This window comes from Mobula birostris, chromosome 5, assembly GCF_030028105.1.
Source record: "Mobula birostris isolate sMobBir1 chromosome 5, sMobBir1.hap1, whole genome shotgun sequence".
Lineage (NCBI taxonomy): Eukaryota > Metazoa > Chordata > Chondrichthyes > Myliobatiformes > Myliobatidae > Mobula > Mobula birostris.
Genome location: NC_092374.1, coordinates 205,773,377 through 205,792,106, shown reverse-complemented (window position 1 = coordinate 205,792,106; position 18,730 = coordinate 205,773,377). Strand labels below are relative to the sequence as shown.

Genomic DNA, 18,730 nt, shown 5'->3' with positions numbered 1-18,730 from the left:
GGCCAACGATGAGACCCAATGGCCGGGAAGGCGGCTCTGCAAAGCTCCGTGGAGAGCAGAGGGCAGCAGAAGGCACAGAAAAGTCATGGTCATCCACTGCAAACAAGCAAAACCCCAGTTGTTACACTACTCGTACCCCTGGACCTGGATTTCTGGGGTCGAGAGAGTGGAAATACCCCAGTGCAAGGCCTTTTCCAACTGAAAAGCTCTCCCACACAGGTTTCCTGTTATTGTCAGATACGATGAACAACCAGCAAGGGGAACATGGGAGAACACTTCAGAAACATGACCTGAAGCACCCTCTGTCCACATAAAACGCCCTACCTCAAAATAAAAAAACCCTCCCCCCAATAAACACCCTCCCTCCAATAAAACACCCTCTGCCAAATAAAAACCACCTTACCTCCAAATAAAACGTCCTCCACCAAAATAAAACACCTCCCTCCAAATAAAACAAACTCCCTCCCTCCAAATAAAACACCCTCCTTCCAAATAAAACACCCTCCTCCAAAAACATCCTCCACCGAATAAAACACCCTCCCTCCAATTAAAACCTCCCCCCAAATAAAACACCCTCCCCAAATAAAACACCCTCCCCGCAAATAAACAAGCTCCCTCCAAAGAAAATACCCTCCCTCAAAATAAAACATCCTCCCCAATAAAACACTCCCCCCAATAAAACAAACACTCTCCCTCCAAATGAAACAAACACCCTCCTCCAATAAAACACCCTCCCTCCAAATAAAACACCCTCCCCCAAATAAAACACCCTCCCTCCAAATAAAACACCCTCCACCAAAATAAAACACCTCCCTCCAAATAAAATAAACACCCTCCTCCAAATAAAACAAACACCTTCCTTCCAAATAAAACACCCTCCACACAAATAAAACACCCTCCCCACAATATAAAACACCCTTCCTCAAAATAAAAGACCCTCCCTAACAGAGCATTAACCCCACCCCAAATAAAATGCCCTCCCCAAATAAAACAGCCTCCCAACTAAAATCCCCTCCCCAAAACACCCTACTCCATATAAAATACCCTCCCTTTACAAACTCCCTTCCTCAAAATAAAACACCCTCCCTCCAAATAAAGCAGCAAACACCAAATAAAATACTATCCTCCCAAATTAAATATTGTCTCCCCAAATAAAGCACCCTGCTCCCACTTAAAACACCCTCCCCAAATAAAACACACTTCCCAAAATAAAAGACCCTCCTCCCAAATAAAGCACAATCCCTCCAGAGCACTACTCCCCCAAATAAAGACCATCCCCCAATAAAACACCATCCTTCTAATAAAACACCCTCCCCCTAATAAAACACCCATCCCAAATAAAACACAATCTTTCCAAACAGAGCACTAGCCCCCCCCAAGTAAAACCCACTCCCCAAATAAAATGCCCTCCCTGCAAAGTTTTTTAAATAATGATGGTCAGAAACTTTCTTTTTAAAATCTCAAATTATTATTTCTTTTTCTCTAAGAATAAAAATATAGATTACAGATAGATGCAAATCCTGCCTACAGGCAGACCAAAATAACGACCGGAGCCCCCACCTCCGGTCAGGCCAACAGAGTACAGAGAAGGTCATGGCAGGAAACCAAACAAGAACAGTTCCACTGCCATCAGGAGAGGGCTAGGGAAGAGGGTGGTAAGGGGGCGTCCTAGAGGGAGAGGGTGAGGGAAGGGGCGGGGAGAGGGTGAGGGAAGGGGCGGGGAGAGGGTGAGGGAAGGGGCAGGGAGAGGGTGGGGAATGGGTCAGGGAGAGGGTGGGGAATGGGTCAGGGAGAGGGTGAGGGAAGGGGCGGGGAGAGGGTGAGGAAAGGGGCGAGGAGAGGGTGGGGAAAGGGGCGAGGAGAGGATGAGGGAAGGGGCGGGGAGAGGATGAGGGAAGGGGCAGGGAGAGGATGAGGGAAGGGGCGGGGAGAGGGTGGGGAAAGGGGCGGGGAGAGGGTGGGGAAAGGGGTGGGGAGAGAGTGAGGGAAGGGACGGGGAGAGGGTGAGGGAAGGGGCAGGGAGAGGGTGAGGGAAGGGGCCGGGAGAGGGTGAGGAGATGAGGCGGGAAATGTCTGAGGAGGAAGGGAGGGTGTGGATGGGTGGGGAGGGTGAGGGAAGCGGGCAGGAACGGGGATGGACGGCTGTAGGTGGGCGAAGAGGGAGAGAGGGATCTTAGAGGAAGGGAGGGAGTGTTTCGTGGTGGGAGGGAGGAACGGTGGGAGTGAGATTAAGCACATGGAGGCAAAAGAGGGAAAGAGGAGGACAAAGGAAAGGGTAGAGGAGGACAAAGGAAAGGGTAGAGGAGGGTCGACTGGGAGCAGTACAGTTGTGAAGCTAATGGGGTGTGCACGAGGGGAACGGAGGAGTAGAGGGGGACAGGGGGAGGAGGGAAGTGAAGAGAGTGGAAGTGTAAGCTGGAGGGGTGAGGAATTTTGGATGGGGGAGGGAGCTGAGCACTAAGGCAACACCATGCTGATCTCGGCCGGCCGGTTCTCCAGGTTACGGGTGGTGGTCTTGCCGTGCTGGTCGCGCAGGTGGACGCGCAGGGTGCTGTAGTGGGTGAAACGCATGTCGCAGTAGCTGCAGCAGTGGGGCGCGTCGCCATTGTGCACGTTCATGTGGTCCTTTAGCGAGCGTTTCTGCGTGAAGGTGCGGCCGCAGACGGCACAGCAGTACGGCTTGAAGCCGGTGTGCACATTGATGTGCTGCGCCAGCCGGGCGTTCTTCTTGAAGACTTTGCCACAGAGGAGGCACATGTAGAGCCGGTGTGTCACCATGTGGGCGGCCAGGTGCTCCCGCTGCTCGAAGACGGCCGCGCACTCGGAGCAGCGGACCGGCTCGGCCTCGGGGCCCTCGGGCCGCGGCGGCAGCGGCAGCGATGCCGGGTCCTCGGGACCCCTGTAGAAGCCACTGCGGCAGTCCTCGCTGGCCGAGCTCTCGTAGTCCTCCTCAGGGAAGTCGTCCGAGATGAGGACCTCGGACATGTCGTAGGGTGCGCCGCCAGTCTCTGAGTAGTCGTGGCTCCCGCTGCCGCTCCCTACTCCTCCTCCGCCCACCGTTGAGTGGATGCGTGGGTCAGGCTCCGGACCCTCTCCAGACCCCGGCGCCATGCAGTCGGCCAGCGACTCTACCTTGCGGATGCGCAGGTCGTCGGCCTGACCAAAGGAGGCAGCAGGCGGTCGGGGCCGGGGCCTGGGCCTCGGCGGCGGCTCCTGCTGGTGCTCCTCCTCCAGCTTCACTGACTCGCTGGCCTCGCCCCACGGCCCGTCACGCTCAGAGGAGCTGGCAATCTGTGGCGTGCACGGCCGCTCGCGGTCCGGGTCCCGGTCCCGGTCCCGTTCCGGGCCCGACTCGTCCCCCCCAAGACCCGGGCTCGGGCCTGGCGGCGGGGGTGGCAGGCGGGGTCCGATCCGCGGTGAGAGCGACTGGCGGCACTTCTCCACCACGTGCTCCATCTGCAGGCAGCTGGCGGCCGTCAGGTAGTCGAGGATGTCGCCGAAGGGGAACTCCAGCGTGCCGGTGTAACAGGACAGCAGCAAGCGCTGCACCGTCTGCGCTCCGGTCATGGGGAAGACCTCAACCTCCCGCGACGGGTTCATGTGGAACTGGTCCCGCAGGAACGGGGAGCAGGCAGCCAGCACCACTCGGTGCCCCGGGAACCGCAGCCGCTCCGCCACGATGGTCACGTCGCAGAAGCGCTCCTCCATCCGCAGCTGGTTCATCCGCTGCAGAATCGACACCTCGTGGTTGGGAAAGTGGAAGCGCACCACGTCGTCTGAGGCCATAGCCAGGGCGGCAGCTGCCGGGGGTCATGGGGAGAGACACAAAGTAGAGACGGACATTAGTGTAAACGCAATGTCAACACACTGTGAAAATTCAAAAGGAAAGAAAAAAAATAACAATAATATTTAAATAAGCAATGAATATGGAGAACACGAGAAGAAGAGTCCTTGAAAGTGAGTCCATATGTTGTGGGACCAGTTCAGTGGTGGGGCGAGTGAATTACAGTGAAATGCATCATCGGTGTCAAATCAAATCAGTGGATTCTGTTGGGAGCAGCCCACAAGTGCTTCCGCGCCAACGTGACCTAACGACAGGTCTTTGGAGGAAACCCATGCAGTCACGGGAAGAAGGTACACATTCCTTATGGGGACAGTGGTGGGAGGTGAACCCTAATTAGTGATTGCTAAATAATTAATGTCAATCATTGGTAATCCAAAAACTTGCAGTAATAGGATGAGATTGTAAATAAATATGTAAAACCGCTGAAACAATATCAAAGATGCCTTTATCATCTTCAGCCTGCCTTTGATAGCATTTGTTACGCTGATGGCCAGAAAATCCATATTATTCAAATGGAAAGATTTTGATTCCCCTAATACAATTCAATGGTTTTCTCAAACTATAGTTTGTTTAAACCTACAAAAAATCAGGAGTAGCAGGGTTAATTCCTCGATTAAATTTGAGGAAACTTGGGAGTCCTTTATTCAATATTTCCATACATATGACTTAAGTTTTCTTTTTGAATCCTTTTTCCTCATATTTAATTGTTTATGGAAGGAGGAATGGAGTCAAGGACAGAATAATTATAATTGACAAATTATGGCAGCCCAGTTTTTTTTTTCTGTTTAGTTTAGGGGTTTTTTGTTTTTTTTCTTGAACAAATCTTTTGAACTTTTTTTCGGTTTCATTTATCAAGAGATTGGGAGGAACTGTCTGGATATGATATTTGGAACTGATGTTGGTATATATGATTGCTATTATTGTAATCCTGTTCCCTTGGCATTGTTATTATTGATATGTTCATTTAACTGATTATAATGCAATAAAAAGATTTGAAAGAGGTGATTGCTAGCACTGTAAGGCGATTGCGTTGACAGATACACCGACTTTATTCCTTTGAAACTACACAGGGGAAGACACGAAAGTTCTTGCTATTGGCGTATTGTTAAAGGGAACGTTCAGCACAGATCTGTTTTGTCATTAACCCGGTCAGTTGTATATTGATGCTATCCCTCAACACTAACACAAGTGTACCATACATTCTGGGTGTCTGGAGTTTGTACATTTGAAGCAGCATTGAAGATTCAAAGATGTTCTGTTTTCAATTATTCTAGATATCCCGTGGTATTTATTTGAAAAAGTTGTCTTCTTGTGTGCTCGTTAGTCTTTGTGCAGTTTTTTATAAACTCCATTGCCTTTCATTTATTATCCATTTATTGAGATACAGCGTGAAACAGCCTGTTTTGGCCCCTCGAGTCGCACAGCCTAGCAACTCCCCCATTTGCCAGGGCAATTTGCCAAGACCAATTAACGTGCCCCAAACAGTAAGTTTTTGGACTGCAAAAGGAAAGTGGAGCACGTGTAGGAAACCCACTTTGTCACGGGGAGAACATACAAACCCCGTACAGATGGTGGTGGGTATTGAACTCATCATCGGTCCTATGAAGCATTACGCTAAACACTACACAACCATGCCAGCCAATGGCAAAAATTTCCTTATTTTCCTGAAAATGCCTGCAAGAAAATTAATCTCAACATGGTAAATGGTAACGTATACAAAAGACCAGAAGATAAGGAAGCAGAATTGTCCATTTGGCCCATTGAATCTGCTCTGCCATTTCATCATGGCTGATCCAAATTTCCTCTCAGACCTAATCTCCTGCTTTCTCCCCGTATCCCTTACTGCCTTGGCCAATGAAGAATCCAGCAACCTCTGTCTTAAATATACATAAAGACTTGGCCTCCTCAGCTGCCCGTGGCAAAGAATTCCACATATTCACCACTCTCTGGCTAAAGAAGTTCTTCCTCATCTCCGTTCTAAAAGCACACCCTTCTGTTCTGTTAAGCAGCCTCATGTGTGGCTGTGTCGTCTGGTCACAGACTCTCCCAACATAGGAATCATCCTCTCCACATCCACTCTATCAAAGCCTTTCACCATTCAATAGGGGTTTCAATGAGGTTACCCCTCATTCTTCTGAATTCTAGTGAATACAAGCCCAGAGTCATCAAACACTCTTCATATGACAAGCCATTCAATCCTGGAATCATTTTCATGAACCTCCTTTGAACCCTCTCCAGTTTCAGCACATCCTTTCTAAGATAAGGGACCCAAAACTGCTCAGAATACTTTGTGAGGCCTCACCAGTGCTTTATAAAGTCTCAACATTACATTACATATGCTAGTCCTCTTGAAATGAATGCATTCCTCACCACAGACTCAACCTGAAAACTAACCCTTAGGTCCTTTTGCACCTCTGGTTGTATTTTCTCTCCATTTAGAAGATGATCAGCCCTTTCATTTCTTCTACCAAAGTGCATGACCATACACTTCTTCACACTGTATTGCATCTGCCATTTCTTTGTCCATTCCCCTAATCTATCCAAGTTCTTTTGTAGCCTGTCTAGATCCCCAAAACTACCTGCCCCTCCACCTATCTTCATATCGTCTACAAACTTTTCAACAAGGCCATCAATTCCATTATCCAAATCATTGACATACAACGTAAAAAAGAATCAGTCCCAACACAGACCGCTGTGGAACAAAACTAGTCACTGGCCGCCAGCCAAAGGCTCCCTTCATTCCGCTCTTTACCTCCTGCCAATCAGCCACTTTATCCAAGCTAGAATCTTTGCTGTAATACCATGGGCTCATAGTGTGTTAAGCAGCCTCAGGTGTGACACCTTGTCAAAGGCCTTCTGAAACTCCAAGTACACGATATCAACTGATTCTCCTTTGTCTATCCTGATCGTTATTTCTTCAATGAATTCCAACAGATTTGTCAGGCAAGATTTTCCCTTGAGGAAACCATGCTGACTACGGCCTAATTTATCACATGACTCCAAGTACCCTGAGACCTCATCCTTAATAACCGACTCCCACATCTTCCCAACCACTGCCTTTCTCCCTTCTTGAAGAGTGGAGTGATATTTGTAATGTTCCAGTCTTCCAGAACCATTCCAGAATCTCGTGATTCTTGAAAGATCATCATTTCTGCCTCCACGATCTCTTCAGCCACCTCTTTCATAACTCTGAGGTGTACACTGTCTGGTCCAGGTGACTTATCGACCTTCAGACTTCTCAGTTTTCCAAGAACCTTCTCCCTAGTAATGGTAACTTCACACACTTCATGCCCTGACACCTGGAACTTTCACCATACTACTAGAGTCTTCCACAGTGAAGAATGATGCAAAATATTTATTCAGTTCATCTGCCATTTCATTGTCTCCCATTAACCACTTTTCCAGTGGTCCGATATCCACTCTCGCCTCTATTTTACACTTTATGTATCTTTAGAAACTTTAGTTATCTCTTTAATATTATAGAATAGCTTACTTTCATATTCCATCTTTACCTTCCTAATGACCTTTTTAGTTACCTTCAGTTTTTAAAAGCTTCTCAATCCTCTAACTTCCCGCTAATTTTTGCTCTGTTATATGCCCTCCCTTTGGCTTTTATGTTGGCTTTGACTTGCCTTGTTGGCCACGGTTGCTCATCTTTCCTTCAGAATACTTCCTCTTCTTTGGGCTGTATGTATCCTGTGCCTTCCAAATTCCTTCCAGAAATTCCAGCCATTGCTGCTCTGCCGTCAGCCCTGTCAGTGTTCTTTTCCAAGCAAGTCTGGCCAACTCCTCTTTCATACCTCGGTAATTCCCCTTACTCCACTGTAATACTGATACATCTGACTTTAGTTTCTCCTTTTCCGATTTCAGGGTGAATTCGATCAAATTGTGATAACGTTCCCCTCAGAGTTCTTTTACCTTCAGCTGTCTAAGCAATTCTGGTTCATTGCACAACACCCAATGCAGAATAGCTGATTCTCCAGTGGGCTCAACTGTGAGCTGCTCTATAATCCATCTCTTAGGCACTCTAGAAATTCCCCCTCTTGGGATCGAGCACCAACCTGATTGTCCCAATCTATTGTATATTGAAGTCCCCCACAACCATTGTAACATTGTCCTTTTGGTATGCATTTTCTATCTCCCCTTGTAATTTGTAGGTCATATACCTATTACTATCTTGGGGTCAGTGTACAACTCTCAACAGGACATTTTTTACTCTTGCAGTTCCTTAGCTCTATGCACAATGATTCAACACCTCTTCCTAATGATTTAATTTCATTTTATTTTTACCAACAGTGCAATGCTGCCCCCCTCCACTGTCCTGCCTATCCTTTCGATACAATAAGTATCCTCGGACGTTAAGCTCCCAGCTAAAATTTTTCAGTCATAATTCAGTGATACATACCTTGATAATAAATTTTATTTTGTACTTTGAACTCTGCTCGTTGGGAAGTGCTACACTGTAAACATGCAATTCTGTAAATTAACCTGAGTACATTCCAAATGTTAATCTTCACTACTGTAGATGATCATAGCAAATGAAACTCTGAAACTGTAGTTAAATGTTTATTGTTATCTCAGATCCTCCCCCCTCATTCTTCTAAACTCCAGCGAGTACAGACCGAGGTCCAACAAACACTCTTCATACGTTAACAACAGGAATTCTGCAGATGCTGGAAATTCAAGCAACACACATCAAAGTTGCTGGTGAACGCAGCAGGCCAAGCAGCATCTGTAGGAAGAGGTGCAGTTGACGTTTCAGGCTGAGACCCTTCGTCAGGACTAACTGAAGGAAGAGTGAGTAAGGGATTTGAAAGTTGGAGGGGGAGGGGGAGATCCAAAATGATAGAAGACAGGAGGGGGAGGGATGGAGCCAAGAGCTGGACAGGTGATTGGCAAAAGGGGATACGAGAGGATCATGGGACAGGAGGTCCGGGAAGAAAGACGGGGGGGGGGGGAACCCAGAGGATGGGCAAGAGGTATATTCAGAGGGACAGAGGGAGAAAAGGGAGAGTGAGAGAAAGAATGTGTGCATAAAAATGAGTAACAGATGGGATACGAGGGGGAGGTGGGGCCTTAGCGGAAGTTAGAGAAGTCGATGTTCATGCCATCAGGTTGGAGGCGACCCAGACGGAATATAAGGTGTTGTTCCTCCAACCTGAGTGTGGCTTCATCTTTACAGTAGAGGAGGCCGTGGATGGACATGTCAGAATGGGAATGGGATGTGGAATTAAAATGCGTGGCCACTGGGAGATCCTGCTTTCTCTGGCGGACAGAGCGTAGATGTTCAGCAAAGCGGTCTCCCAGTCTGCGTCGGGTCTCGCCAATATATAAAAGGCCACATCGGGAGCACCGGACGCAGTATATCACCCCAGTCGACTCAAAGCTGAAGTGTTGCCTCACCTGGAAGGACTGTTTGGGGCCCTGAATGGTGGTAAGGGAGGAAGTGTAAGGGCATGTGTAGCACTTGTTCCACTTACACGGATAAGTGCCAGGAGGGAGATCAGTGGGGAGGGATGGGGCGGACGAATGAACAAGGGAGTTGTGTAGGGAGCGATCCCTGCGGAATGCAGAGGTGGGGGGGAGGGAAAGATGTGCTTAGTGGTGGGATCCCGTTGGAGGTGGCGGAAGTTACGGAGAATAATACGTTGGACCCGGAGGCTGGTGGGGTGGTAGGTGAGGACCAGGGGAACCCTATTCCTAGTAGGGTGGCGAGAGGATGGAGTGAGAGCAGATGTACGTGAAATGGGGGAGATGCGTTTAAGAGCAGAGTTGATAGTGGAGGAAGGGAAGCCCCTTTCTTTAAAAAAGGAAGACATCTCCCTCATCCTAGAATGAAAAGCCTCATCCTGAGAGCAGATGCGGCGGAGACGGAGGAATTGCGAGAAGGGGATGGCATTTTTGCAGGAGACAGCTCTGTCCGCCATAGAAAGCAGGATCTCCCAGTGGCCACACATTTTAATTCCACATCCCATTCCCATTCTGACATGTCCATCCACGGCCTCCTCTACTGTAAAGCTGAAGCCACACTCAGGTTGGAGGAACAACACCTTATATTCCATCTGGGTAGTTTCCAACCTGATGGCATGAACATCGACTTCTCTAACTTCCGCTAAGGCCCCACCTCCCCCTCGTATCCCATCTGTTACTCATTTTTATGCACACATTCTTTCTCTCACTCTCCTTTTTCTCCCTCTGTCCCTCTGAATATACCTCTTGCCCATCCTCTGGGTTCCCCCCCCACCCGTCTTTCTTCCCGGACCTCCTGTCCCATGATCCTCTCGTATCCCCTTTTGCCAATCACCTGTCCAGCTCTTGGCTCCATCCCTCCCCCTCCTGTCTTCTCCTATCATTTTGGATCTCCCTCTCCCCCTCCAACTTTCAAATCCCTTACTCACTCTTCCTTCAGTTAGTCCTGACGAAGGGTCTCGGCCTGAAACGTCGACTGCACCTCTTCCTACAGATGCTGCCTGGCCTGCTGCGTTCACCAGCAACTTTGATGTGTGTTACTCTTCATACGTTAACCTTTTCATTCCTGGAATCATTCTCGTGAACCTTCTCTGGACCCTCTACAGTACCAGCTCATCCTTTCACAGATGAGTGACCCAAAGCTGCTCACAATGCTCCAAGTGTAGTCTGACCAATGCCTTATAAAGCCTTACATCACATACTTACTTTTTAAATTCTAGTTATCTCGTAACGAATAATAACATTGGATTTGTCTTCCATACCACCGACCCAACCTGTAGGTGAACCTCAAACAAGAGAATATCTGCAGATGCTGGAAATCCAAGCAACACATGCAGTTCTGATGAAGGGTCTCAGGCCAAAAGGTCAACTGTCTGCAAGTTAACCTTTATGGGTTAATGAGGACTCCCAAGGCCTTTTGCACCTTGGACTTTTTGAGTCAAGTCAAGTCAAGCCACTTTTTATTGTCATTTCGACCATAACTGCTGGAACAGTACACAGTAAAAACAAGACAACCTTTTTCAGGACCATGGTGCGACATGAAACAATACAAAAACTACACTGAACTACGTAAAAACAATACAAAAACTACACTAGACTACAGATCTACCCAGGACTGCATAAAGTGCACAAAACAGTGCAGGCATTACAATAAATAAGAAACAAGACAATATGCACAGTAGCGGGCAGTAGGTTGGTGTCAGTCCGGGCTCTGGATATCGAGGAGTCTGATGGCTTGGGGGAAGAAACTGTTACAGTAGTCTGGTTGTGAGAGCCCGAATGCTTCGGTGCCTTTTGCCAGATGGCAAGAGGGAGAAGAGTTTGTATGAGGGGTGCGTGAGGTCCTTCATAATGCTGTTTGCTTTACGGATGCAGCGTGTGGTGTAAATGTCTGTGGTGGCGGGAAGAGAGACCCCAATGATCTTCTCAGCTGACCTCGCTATCCGCTCTCTTCTCTCCATTCAGAAAATAGTTGAAATGTTTCAGGGCACCTCTGTTGAGAAGTATGAAATGTCGTGTCAGAGAGAGAGAGATTCCCCTGGACTCTCCCTCTACTGGAGGTTTGCTCTGTGAATAAAGACTTTCATATTTCCAACCTTCAGCTCCCGTATTTAATCACAACACATAGCATGCATTTGTGCACATGCCCTGACCTACCCACACTTTAAGCGCATGCATGCATTCCTTTCTGCACAATACAAAATCACACACAAAATGCCATATTAACTCAGCAGGTCAGGCAGCATATATGGAGGGGATGTTTCCGGCCGAGACCCTTCACCAGGACTGGAAAGGAAGGGGGGAAAAGCCAGAATAAGAAGGTGGGGAGGGGAGGGGAGGGAGAGTACAAGCTGGCAGGTGATAGGTGAGACCTCATGAGGGGGAAGGTGGGCGGGTGGCAGATGGGGGGGGTGATGATGAAGTAAAAAGTTGGGAGGTGAGAGGTGAAGGGGTGGAGAAGAAGGAATCTAATAGGAGAGGAACAGTGGATGTGGGAAGAGAAGGGGAGCCAGAGGGAGGTGATGGGCAAGTGAGGAGAAGAGAAGGGATGAGAGGGGAGCTAGAATGGGGAATGGAAAAAGAGAGAGGGGGGAGGGGCAGAAGTTACCAGAGGTTAGAGGAATTGATGTTGATGCCTTCAAGCTGGAGTGTCATCGTTTACGTTCACATTGTTCGTGTAAATCACCACAAAGTGTCCTTACCTCAGTAAAAGTATTTGTTAGCTACTGAGGGGGCACCGTGCAGATTCACCAGACTGGTCTCTGCGATGTGGCCAATCTGTCACATGAGGAGGGATGGAGTAGATGAGGCTCCTTCTCTAGGATCTAGTAGAAACAGAGGTCATCTCAGTGAAAGACAAAGAACACTTCAAATGCCTTACAAACTTGAGTGTTTTTGTTGAGGAGGTGATAAAGATAACTCGTGAGGGTCGGGCTGTGGGTGTTGTACACTTTCGAACAGGGATGGTCCACTGAACTCCTTGCTTAATGGTATTGGTCCATGCATAAAAAAAGGTTGGGAACCCCTGCTTTAGAAGATCAATCGTAGTAGGATAATCCAGAAGATAAAGGGATGTCCCAATATCGCAAAATCCATATTCAGTATCATTGGGCCAAATGGCCTAATTCAGCTCCTCTGTCTTATGGTGTTACCGTCTAACATTGACTTGTCCATAGGAAAACAGAGGGCAGCAGCGGAAGGGTCTGATTCCGACTGGAGGTCTGTGATCAGTGTTCCTTCACAGGGATCAGTGCCAGGGGCCTGCTAGTTCTAATTATCTGACAGCTCAAAATGTTGGCGGGCTGGACTGCCTATGCTGGTCTGTCTGGTCTGTCTATGCCAGTGAGCTGGTCTGTCTGGTCTGTCAATGCTGGTGGGCTGGTCTGTCCATGCTGGTGGGCTGGTCTACTTATGTTGGTGGGCTGGTTTGCAGACAATATAAAACTTGTCTGAGTTGCGGATGGTGAGGAAGGTTATGAAAAGATTCAGCAAGATATCAACTAAAATAGAACATGGAAATATGATTTGAGAGTGTACAGGAAAAAATTTACAAGATGGTGCCAGGACTTGAGGACCTGAATTAGGATTTTTTCGCTAAAGGATGAGGGGAGATTTTATACAGGTATACAAAATTATGAAGAGTATCCAATAGGGTAAATGTAAGCAGGCTTTTTCACCCGAGGTTAGGTGAGACTAGAACTAGAGGTCATAGGTTGAGAGTGAAAGGTGAAATATTTAATATTTAATATTTAAATGAGGGGAGCTTCTTCACTCAGAGTGTGGTGTGAGTGTGCATTTGGGGTCGATTCCAACATTTAAGTGGAATTGCTAGAACAGCACAGCACAGAACAGGCCATTCGGCCCAGAAGGTGAGCCAATTTACACTAAATCCTGATGCCAATTCACAGGAAACACTCTCCTCCTGTTTTGCGGCAGAAGTACACAATTAAAAAGATTATAAATTCCAGTAAGAGGGCATGGGGTGATGGGGGGGGGGTCATGAATGATGGATGTATCCTTTTTGAAGCATCGATTCTGTCTCTAACTTCAATCGGAATAACTTTTTTGCCCTTAAAAGAACCTTTCCTTGATTGTACCTGCACTTTTTGTACAGTTCTGCATTAGGCCTCTGCTGTGATTACACAACAATACTATTAATAAAAACGCTGAAGACGGGAGCTAAGTTTCATGGTTCTTTACTGGCAGAATCCGAACTCGGCACACACATACAGATCAATACGCACCTAATAGCGCATGCAACGACGTTTTACTAACACATAAAGTAGTCCCTTATTATTCTGTAGGCTATACGGTACACTCCTCCCCTTTTATTTTAATAGTGTATCAATTGTTTTTTTGCTGGGGCATTATGCTAAACAAATATGTTTACCCTTAACATACAAACACCTACTATTTGTTTACTAAGTAACTTAATAATATCAAATTATAACAAGCCTTTTTCTTTACTTTTGGTCTAAGACCCATTTAGAACTCAAGTCTCTGCAGAGCTCTTCTCTGCCTCTCTGGGTAACGTCTGTCCTGAAACGTTGGCTTTGGGGAATTAGTCTCCACAGGTACCTCAGGTGGGTCATCAGCACTGATGACAGGCTTATCTGTGGGTGAGGCTGATGTGCTCACATCAGGAGTGTTTGCTTCTATGTCAGGGGAGTCCGGGCAAGGTGTTGTGGTGTTTCTCACCTGAGCATCCAGGATTCGATCCACATGACGTCTCCATACGTTCTCTCCCACCTGTACTCTATACATCAGTGGCCCGTCTATGGAGGAAATTGTACCCAGCTGCCACTTTTCAGTCCAGTAATCACGTGCAAGAACTCACTGTCCCACACTGAAGCTTTGTGTGGGCTTAGCATTCAAGTGTTTGAACTGACTGTTCTCCACATCACACCGTACATCTGATTTGAGAAGATCCATGCGGGACCTCAGGTTCCTGTTCAGAAACATCATCGCTGGAGTCTGGTTAGTGGTTGCATGTACTGCATTACGATAGGCAAGGAGGAAGCTGTCTATCTTGTGTTGCAGTGGTTGATTTTCGCTGTCCATTGCCTTGATGGCTTTCTTGAATGTCTGTACAAATCTTTCTGCCGAGCCATTTGTGGATGGATGGTAAGGGGCAGATGTAAAGTGCTTGATTCCATTGTTCTTCACAAAACTTTGGAATTCTTCAGAGACAAATTGTCATCCACTCTCTGTGCAGATTTGTTCTGGTATGCCATTCCTGGCAAACATGGTCCTCAGCACTCTAATGGTCTTTTCCGATGTGGTTGTCTTCATCTTGATGACCTCTGGCCATTTGGAATGTGCATCAACGGCGATTAAAAAGATAGAGCCCATGAATGGTCCAGCAAAGTCGATGTGCACTCGCTGCTATGGTGTTGAGGTCCACTCCCACAGATGGAGAGGGGCTTGTGGTGGTGTGTTCTGGAGCTTTTGACATCCAGAGCAGTTCTTGGTCAAGTCCTCAATCTGTTTATCGATTCCTGGCCACCACACATAGACACAGACAGGACTTTTCATCTTCACGATACCCAGGTGCCCCTTGTGCAGTTCCTCCAGCACTCTGGTGCGTAGCTTGGGAGGAATCACAACCCGTGAACCACACATTGGAGTTCCCCAACACACTGACAACTGTTCCTTCCTCGCTGAGAAGGCTGGAAACAATGTGTTACCCCGCACTGGCCATCCCTTTACCATGATGTCATACACTTTTGACAACATAGGATCATTGCGTGTTTCCCTTTCAATGAGGCTGTTTGTTACTGGTAATTGTTCGACTATTGTTGTGAGAAAAACCTCTGCTGAATCCATTTGTGTAGTTATTTCGGAAGTCCGCAGTGGTAAATGTGACAAACTGTCTGCATTGCCATGTTGCTTGGTCCTCCTGTGTTCAATGTCATACCTCTGACCTCCTAAGAAAAGAGACCATCGCTGCAGCCTTTGTGCTGTCATCACTGGAACACCTTTTCTTGGATTGAAGATCGACACGAGAGGCTGATGGTCAGTCAACAGGGTAAACTTCTGGCTAGACAGGTAGTGACTGAATTTCTTGACTCCCCACACAAGGCTCTGTCAATCTGTGCGTAGTTGTGTTCAGCTGAAGCACACGAGGCTTGGGGCCTCTCTGTCAATCTGTGCGTAGTTGTGTTCAGCTGAAGTTATTGTTCTTGAGGCAAAGGCTATTGGTCTTTCGGAGCCATCTGGAAACTTGTGCGATAACACAGCTCCTATCCCATGGGGCGAGGCATCACAACCGAGTTGGATTGTTAAGGAGGGGTCAAAGTGTGCGAGCACCCCTTCTGAAGTTATGAGTCTTTTAGTTTCTTGAACCGCTTTCGCACAGCTCTCAGTCCACTTCCATTGTGTCCGTCCGTAACAGTGCATTTAGTGGGTATAGGACTGTGGATAGGTTATGTGTGGTTTCACAGTGCATGCCACACACTAACCTGTCCCTCAATGCATCCGACAGACCAGCTCCAAATTGGCAATGTTCTGATAATTTGCGCAATTCAGCACAACATTCAGAAATGCTTTCATTTTTGCTGATTCCTTTTGTGAAATTTAAATCTTTCAGCAATGACCAGTGGTTTCGGGTTTAAATGCTGTTGGAGAGTGTCTACTATCTGCTTGAACGTTTTGTCAGCTGGCTTTTCAAGGGTTAACAAGCTCCATAGCAGCCCGTATGTTTTTGCTCCCATAATACTGAGGGTACGTCCACTCTACGCCGGATAATTTTGAAAACGCCGGTTTCGAGTAAAAACGACAGGCGTCCACACTAAGCGTTTTTCAAAATATCTCCGTCCACACTGACACGGATATTTGGGCGAATCTCCTCCCACTGGGCACGCGCAGGACACACAGAAAACAAGCGAAGAGGAAACGGTATACTTGGTGTGCGTTTGTCCAGTTACAGAGTAGAAAAACTTATGAGGAATTGCTCTTGGCTCTCGCGCAGGAGGACTTAAAACTAAAAAAAACAAATACTGGAGCGTATGGAGGCAACCGACAGGGAGTTCACGGACAGTATGACCCAGCTGACGACGAACATTGAAAAACTGACCAACTCTGTTGCATTAATAAAGCACCTTGTTAAATGTATAAAACATGTCTGCATCAGTGTTATGTTACATTATGCCTTTACACATCTATTGTCAGAGAAGTACTTGCATAAACAGGTAAACCATCTTCATTAAGGCAAGGACAGAAAACAGGGCAAAGTGAGAATACTTACTTATTCAGTAAACTATGGGTCAAAGTATTTGGTGAGTACATTTCTAACCCTTCTGGTTTCAGTCTAGTCCGTCTGTTCCTAAATTGTTAGGTTCTGCGAAGCGCAGAATCAAATATCGCTGTGATGATTGTACGCTCTAGTATCAATTGTCTGGCGACAATAAGGTAGTAATAATAAGAAGAAGAAAACAATGAAATGCCAGGCTGCCACCATTTGTTCCGGCACGTCATGACAGCGGTTTTAAAAAGCTCCAGTTACCCTGTACACACTGCAACGGATATTAGGCGTTTTCAGATTTATTCACTCTGGAGACTGTTTCTGAAAATCTCCGTTTTTGGGGGCTGAAAATGCTGTTTCAGTGTGGACAGAAGGTTAAAATGAAGAGAAAAGGCTTCGTTTTTAAAATTATCCAGTGTAGTGTGGACGTAGCCTGAGTAAGACACTGGTTTTCTTTGCATCATTAACACCGTTAGCCTCACAATATAACTCCACTCTTTCAATGTAAGTTGCCCAGTCTTCAATGACACTATCAAATGCTGTAATGGTTCCGATCATCGCCATCTTTGTTATGTTAATTTAGCCCCGTTCTCCCATTGTTTTTTTTTGACTCACGTGTCCTTTTTGCTAGCGCAATAAGCAAACTCCGTCGATATGCCTCTAGATTCTCTCTCTTCTCCTCCGAGTGTCGTTATCAACGAAAACACGATGTTCCGATAAGATGTAGGTTCGTAATTCTCGTTGCTCTGGGGAATGAGTCTCCACAGCCTCCATCCCCCGACCCACGTCCTAGACTTGCAGACTCGCAGGCAGGCTAATCGGGAGAAAGGTCAGCATTCAGAAGACAGCAAATCCTTGGGATTGTCCACCCCGCAGAGCACACTGAACGTACACCATAGGCCACTCAGCCCTTCTGTTTAGTAGGATGGTTCCTTAAGGTTGTCATAGCCAGGCATGTTAGTGGGGATAAGTTCCCACTACCTATTAAGTACTCCTGAAGGCATGTGTCTCAAATAGCCTCTGACAACCAAGTCCATCTCCTGGCCTTCATTTTCTACTGATAGGAGAAAGGGCACTGGTGGGTGACCGGTGCCTTAAAACCAGACGCTTGGGCTCATCAGCTGTGGTTGGAAGGAAAACTTCTGCTGCCTTTGGCTATAACCACTCTTGAGGAAGACTTCAGGAGTAAACCTCAAGGCAAATTCCACAGCTGGAGTCTCTATAGTTGGAGCTCAATGCTGACTGGCAACTCCTGCTGAACTGCATTGGGTCTCTACCGTTCCTGTGTGGGGAGGGGGAGCTCCTCATCGTACTGCCCTGGCTTGCGTACTGGCTCATGAATCAAATGCAGACAGCTAGGACATAACACGCATGGTCAACCCCAACCAAAGCAGTGCCTCTCAGTAGGATGACGACCGGTCTGAACGTAACATCAGCTGCATACCTCTGCCTTAATGCTCACAGGCTCTGCTTTCAGAGATTGGTACAGGTCAAATGACCACCTGACAGTAAACACGATCTCCTCATCTCTGTTCGGAATGTGTGGCCCCCTTGTCGTAGATTCTCCCACAAGAAGAAATCCCCTCTGCTCCACCACTTTCTAAACATTGCTGAGAACGCTTCAATCAAGTGTTAAAGAGAGAAGTTCAAGATTAGCTTTAGTTGTCACACGTACACGGAAACATAGTGATATGGAATGGCCAACGCAGTACGCGGGTTGTGCTGGGGCAGACCGCAAGTGATGCCATGCTTCAGGTGCCAACATGGCTTGCCAGTAACCCTAACCCAAATGTCTGGAATGTGGGGGGAGACCACAGCACCCGGAAGAAATCCAGTCACGGGCAGAACATACAGACTCCTTACAGGCAGAGGCAGGCACTGAACGCCAGTCGTTGGTGCTGTATAGCGATACACTACTATGCCTCTCTCTTATTTCAATACCATTATGTGGAAGTTCCGTATTATTTGTTCAACCTACGATGGATAAAAGCCAATTGTGACCACAGGAGCAACCCACCCACCTTAGTCTAAATTTACACCCGATGCATGTATTTGCTTCTTCTGTTCTTTTTTCACAACTTACTTAAATCAAAAACCTATTTCTGATTTTATTATTATTATGTATTTCAATGTAGTGCTGCCACAAAACAACAACTTTCATGACATATACCAGC

The 18,730-nt window shown here is 47.1% G+C and overlaps 1 protein-coding gene across 9 annotated transcripts in view; it reads right to left on the bottom strand.

The window, feature by feature from the left end:
- Nucleotides 1-1,464: 1,464 nt before the first annotated feature.
- The window catches only part of LOC140198314 (zinc finger and BTB domain-containing protein 26-like), a 34,414-nt gene continuing 17,148 nt past the window's right edge, over nucleotides 1,465-18,730 (bottom strand). For 2 of the 9 annotated variants that reach the window (XM_072259398.1, XM_072259397.1), the window contains exons 2-4: nucleotides 17,172-17,370; nucleotides 12,016-12,138; nucleotides 1,466-3,800 (exon numbers count right to left, since the gene is read on the bottom strand). In XM_072259398.1, coding sequence (XP_072115499.1) covers nucleotides 2,458-3,786 — 1,329 coding nt within the window. In that variant the 5' untranslated portion in view covers nucleotides 3,787-3,800; nucleotides 12,016-12,138; nucleotides 17,172-17,370 and the 3' untranslated portion in view covers nucleotides 1,466-2,457. The other 7 variants (XM_072259400.1, XM_072259399.1, XM_072259394.1 and 4 more) reach the window with 5 other exon arrangements.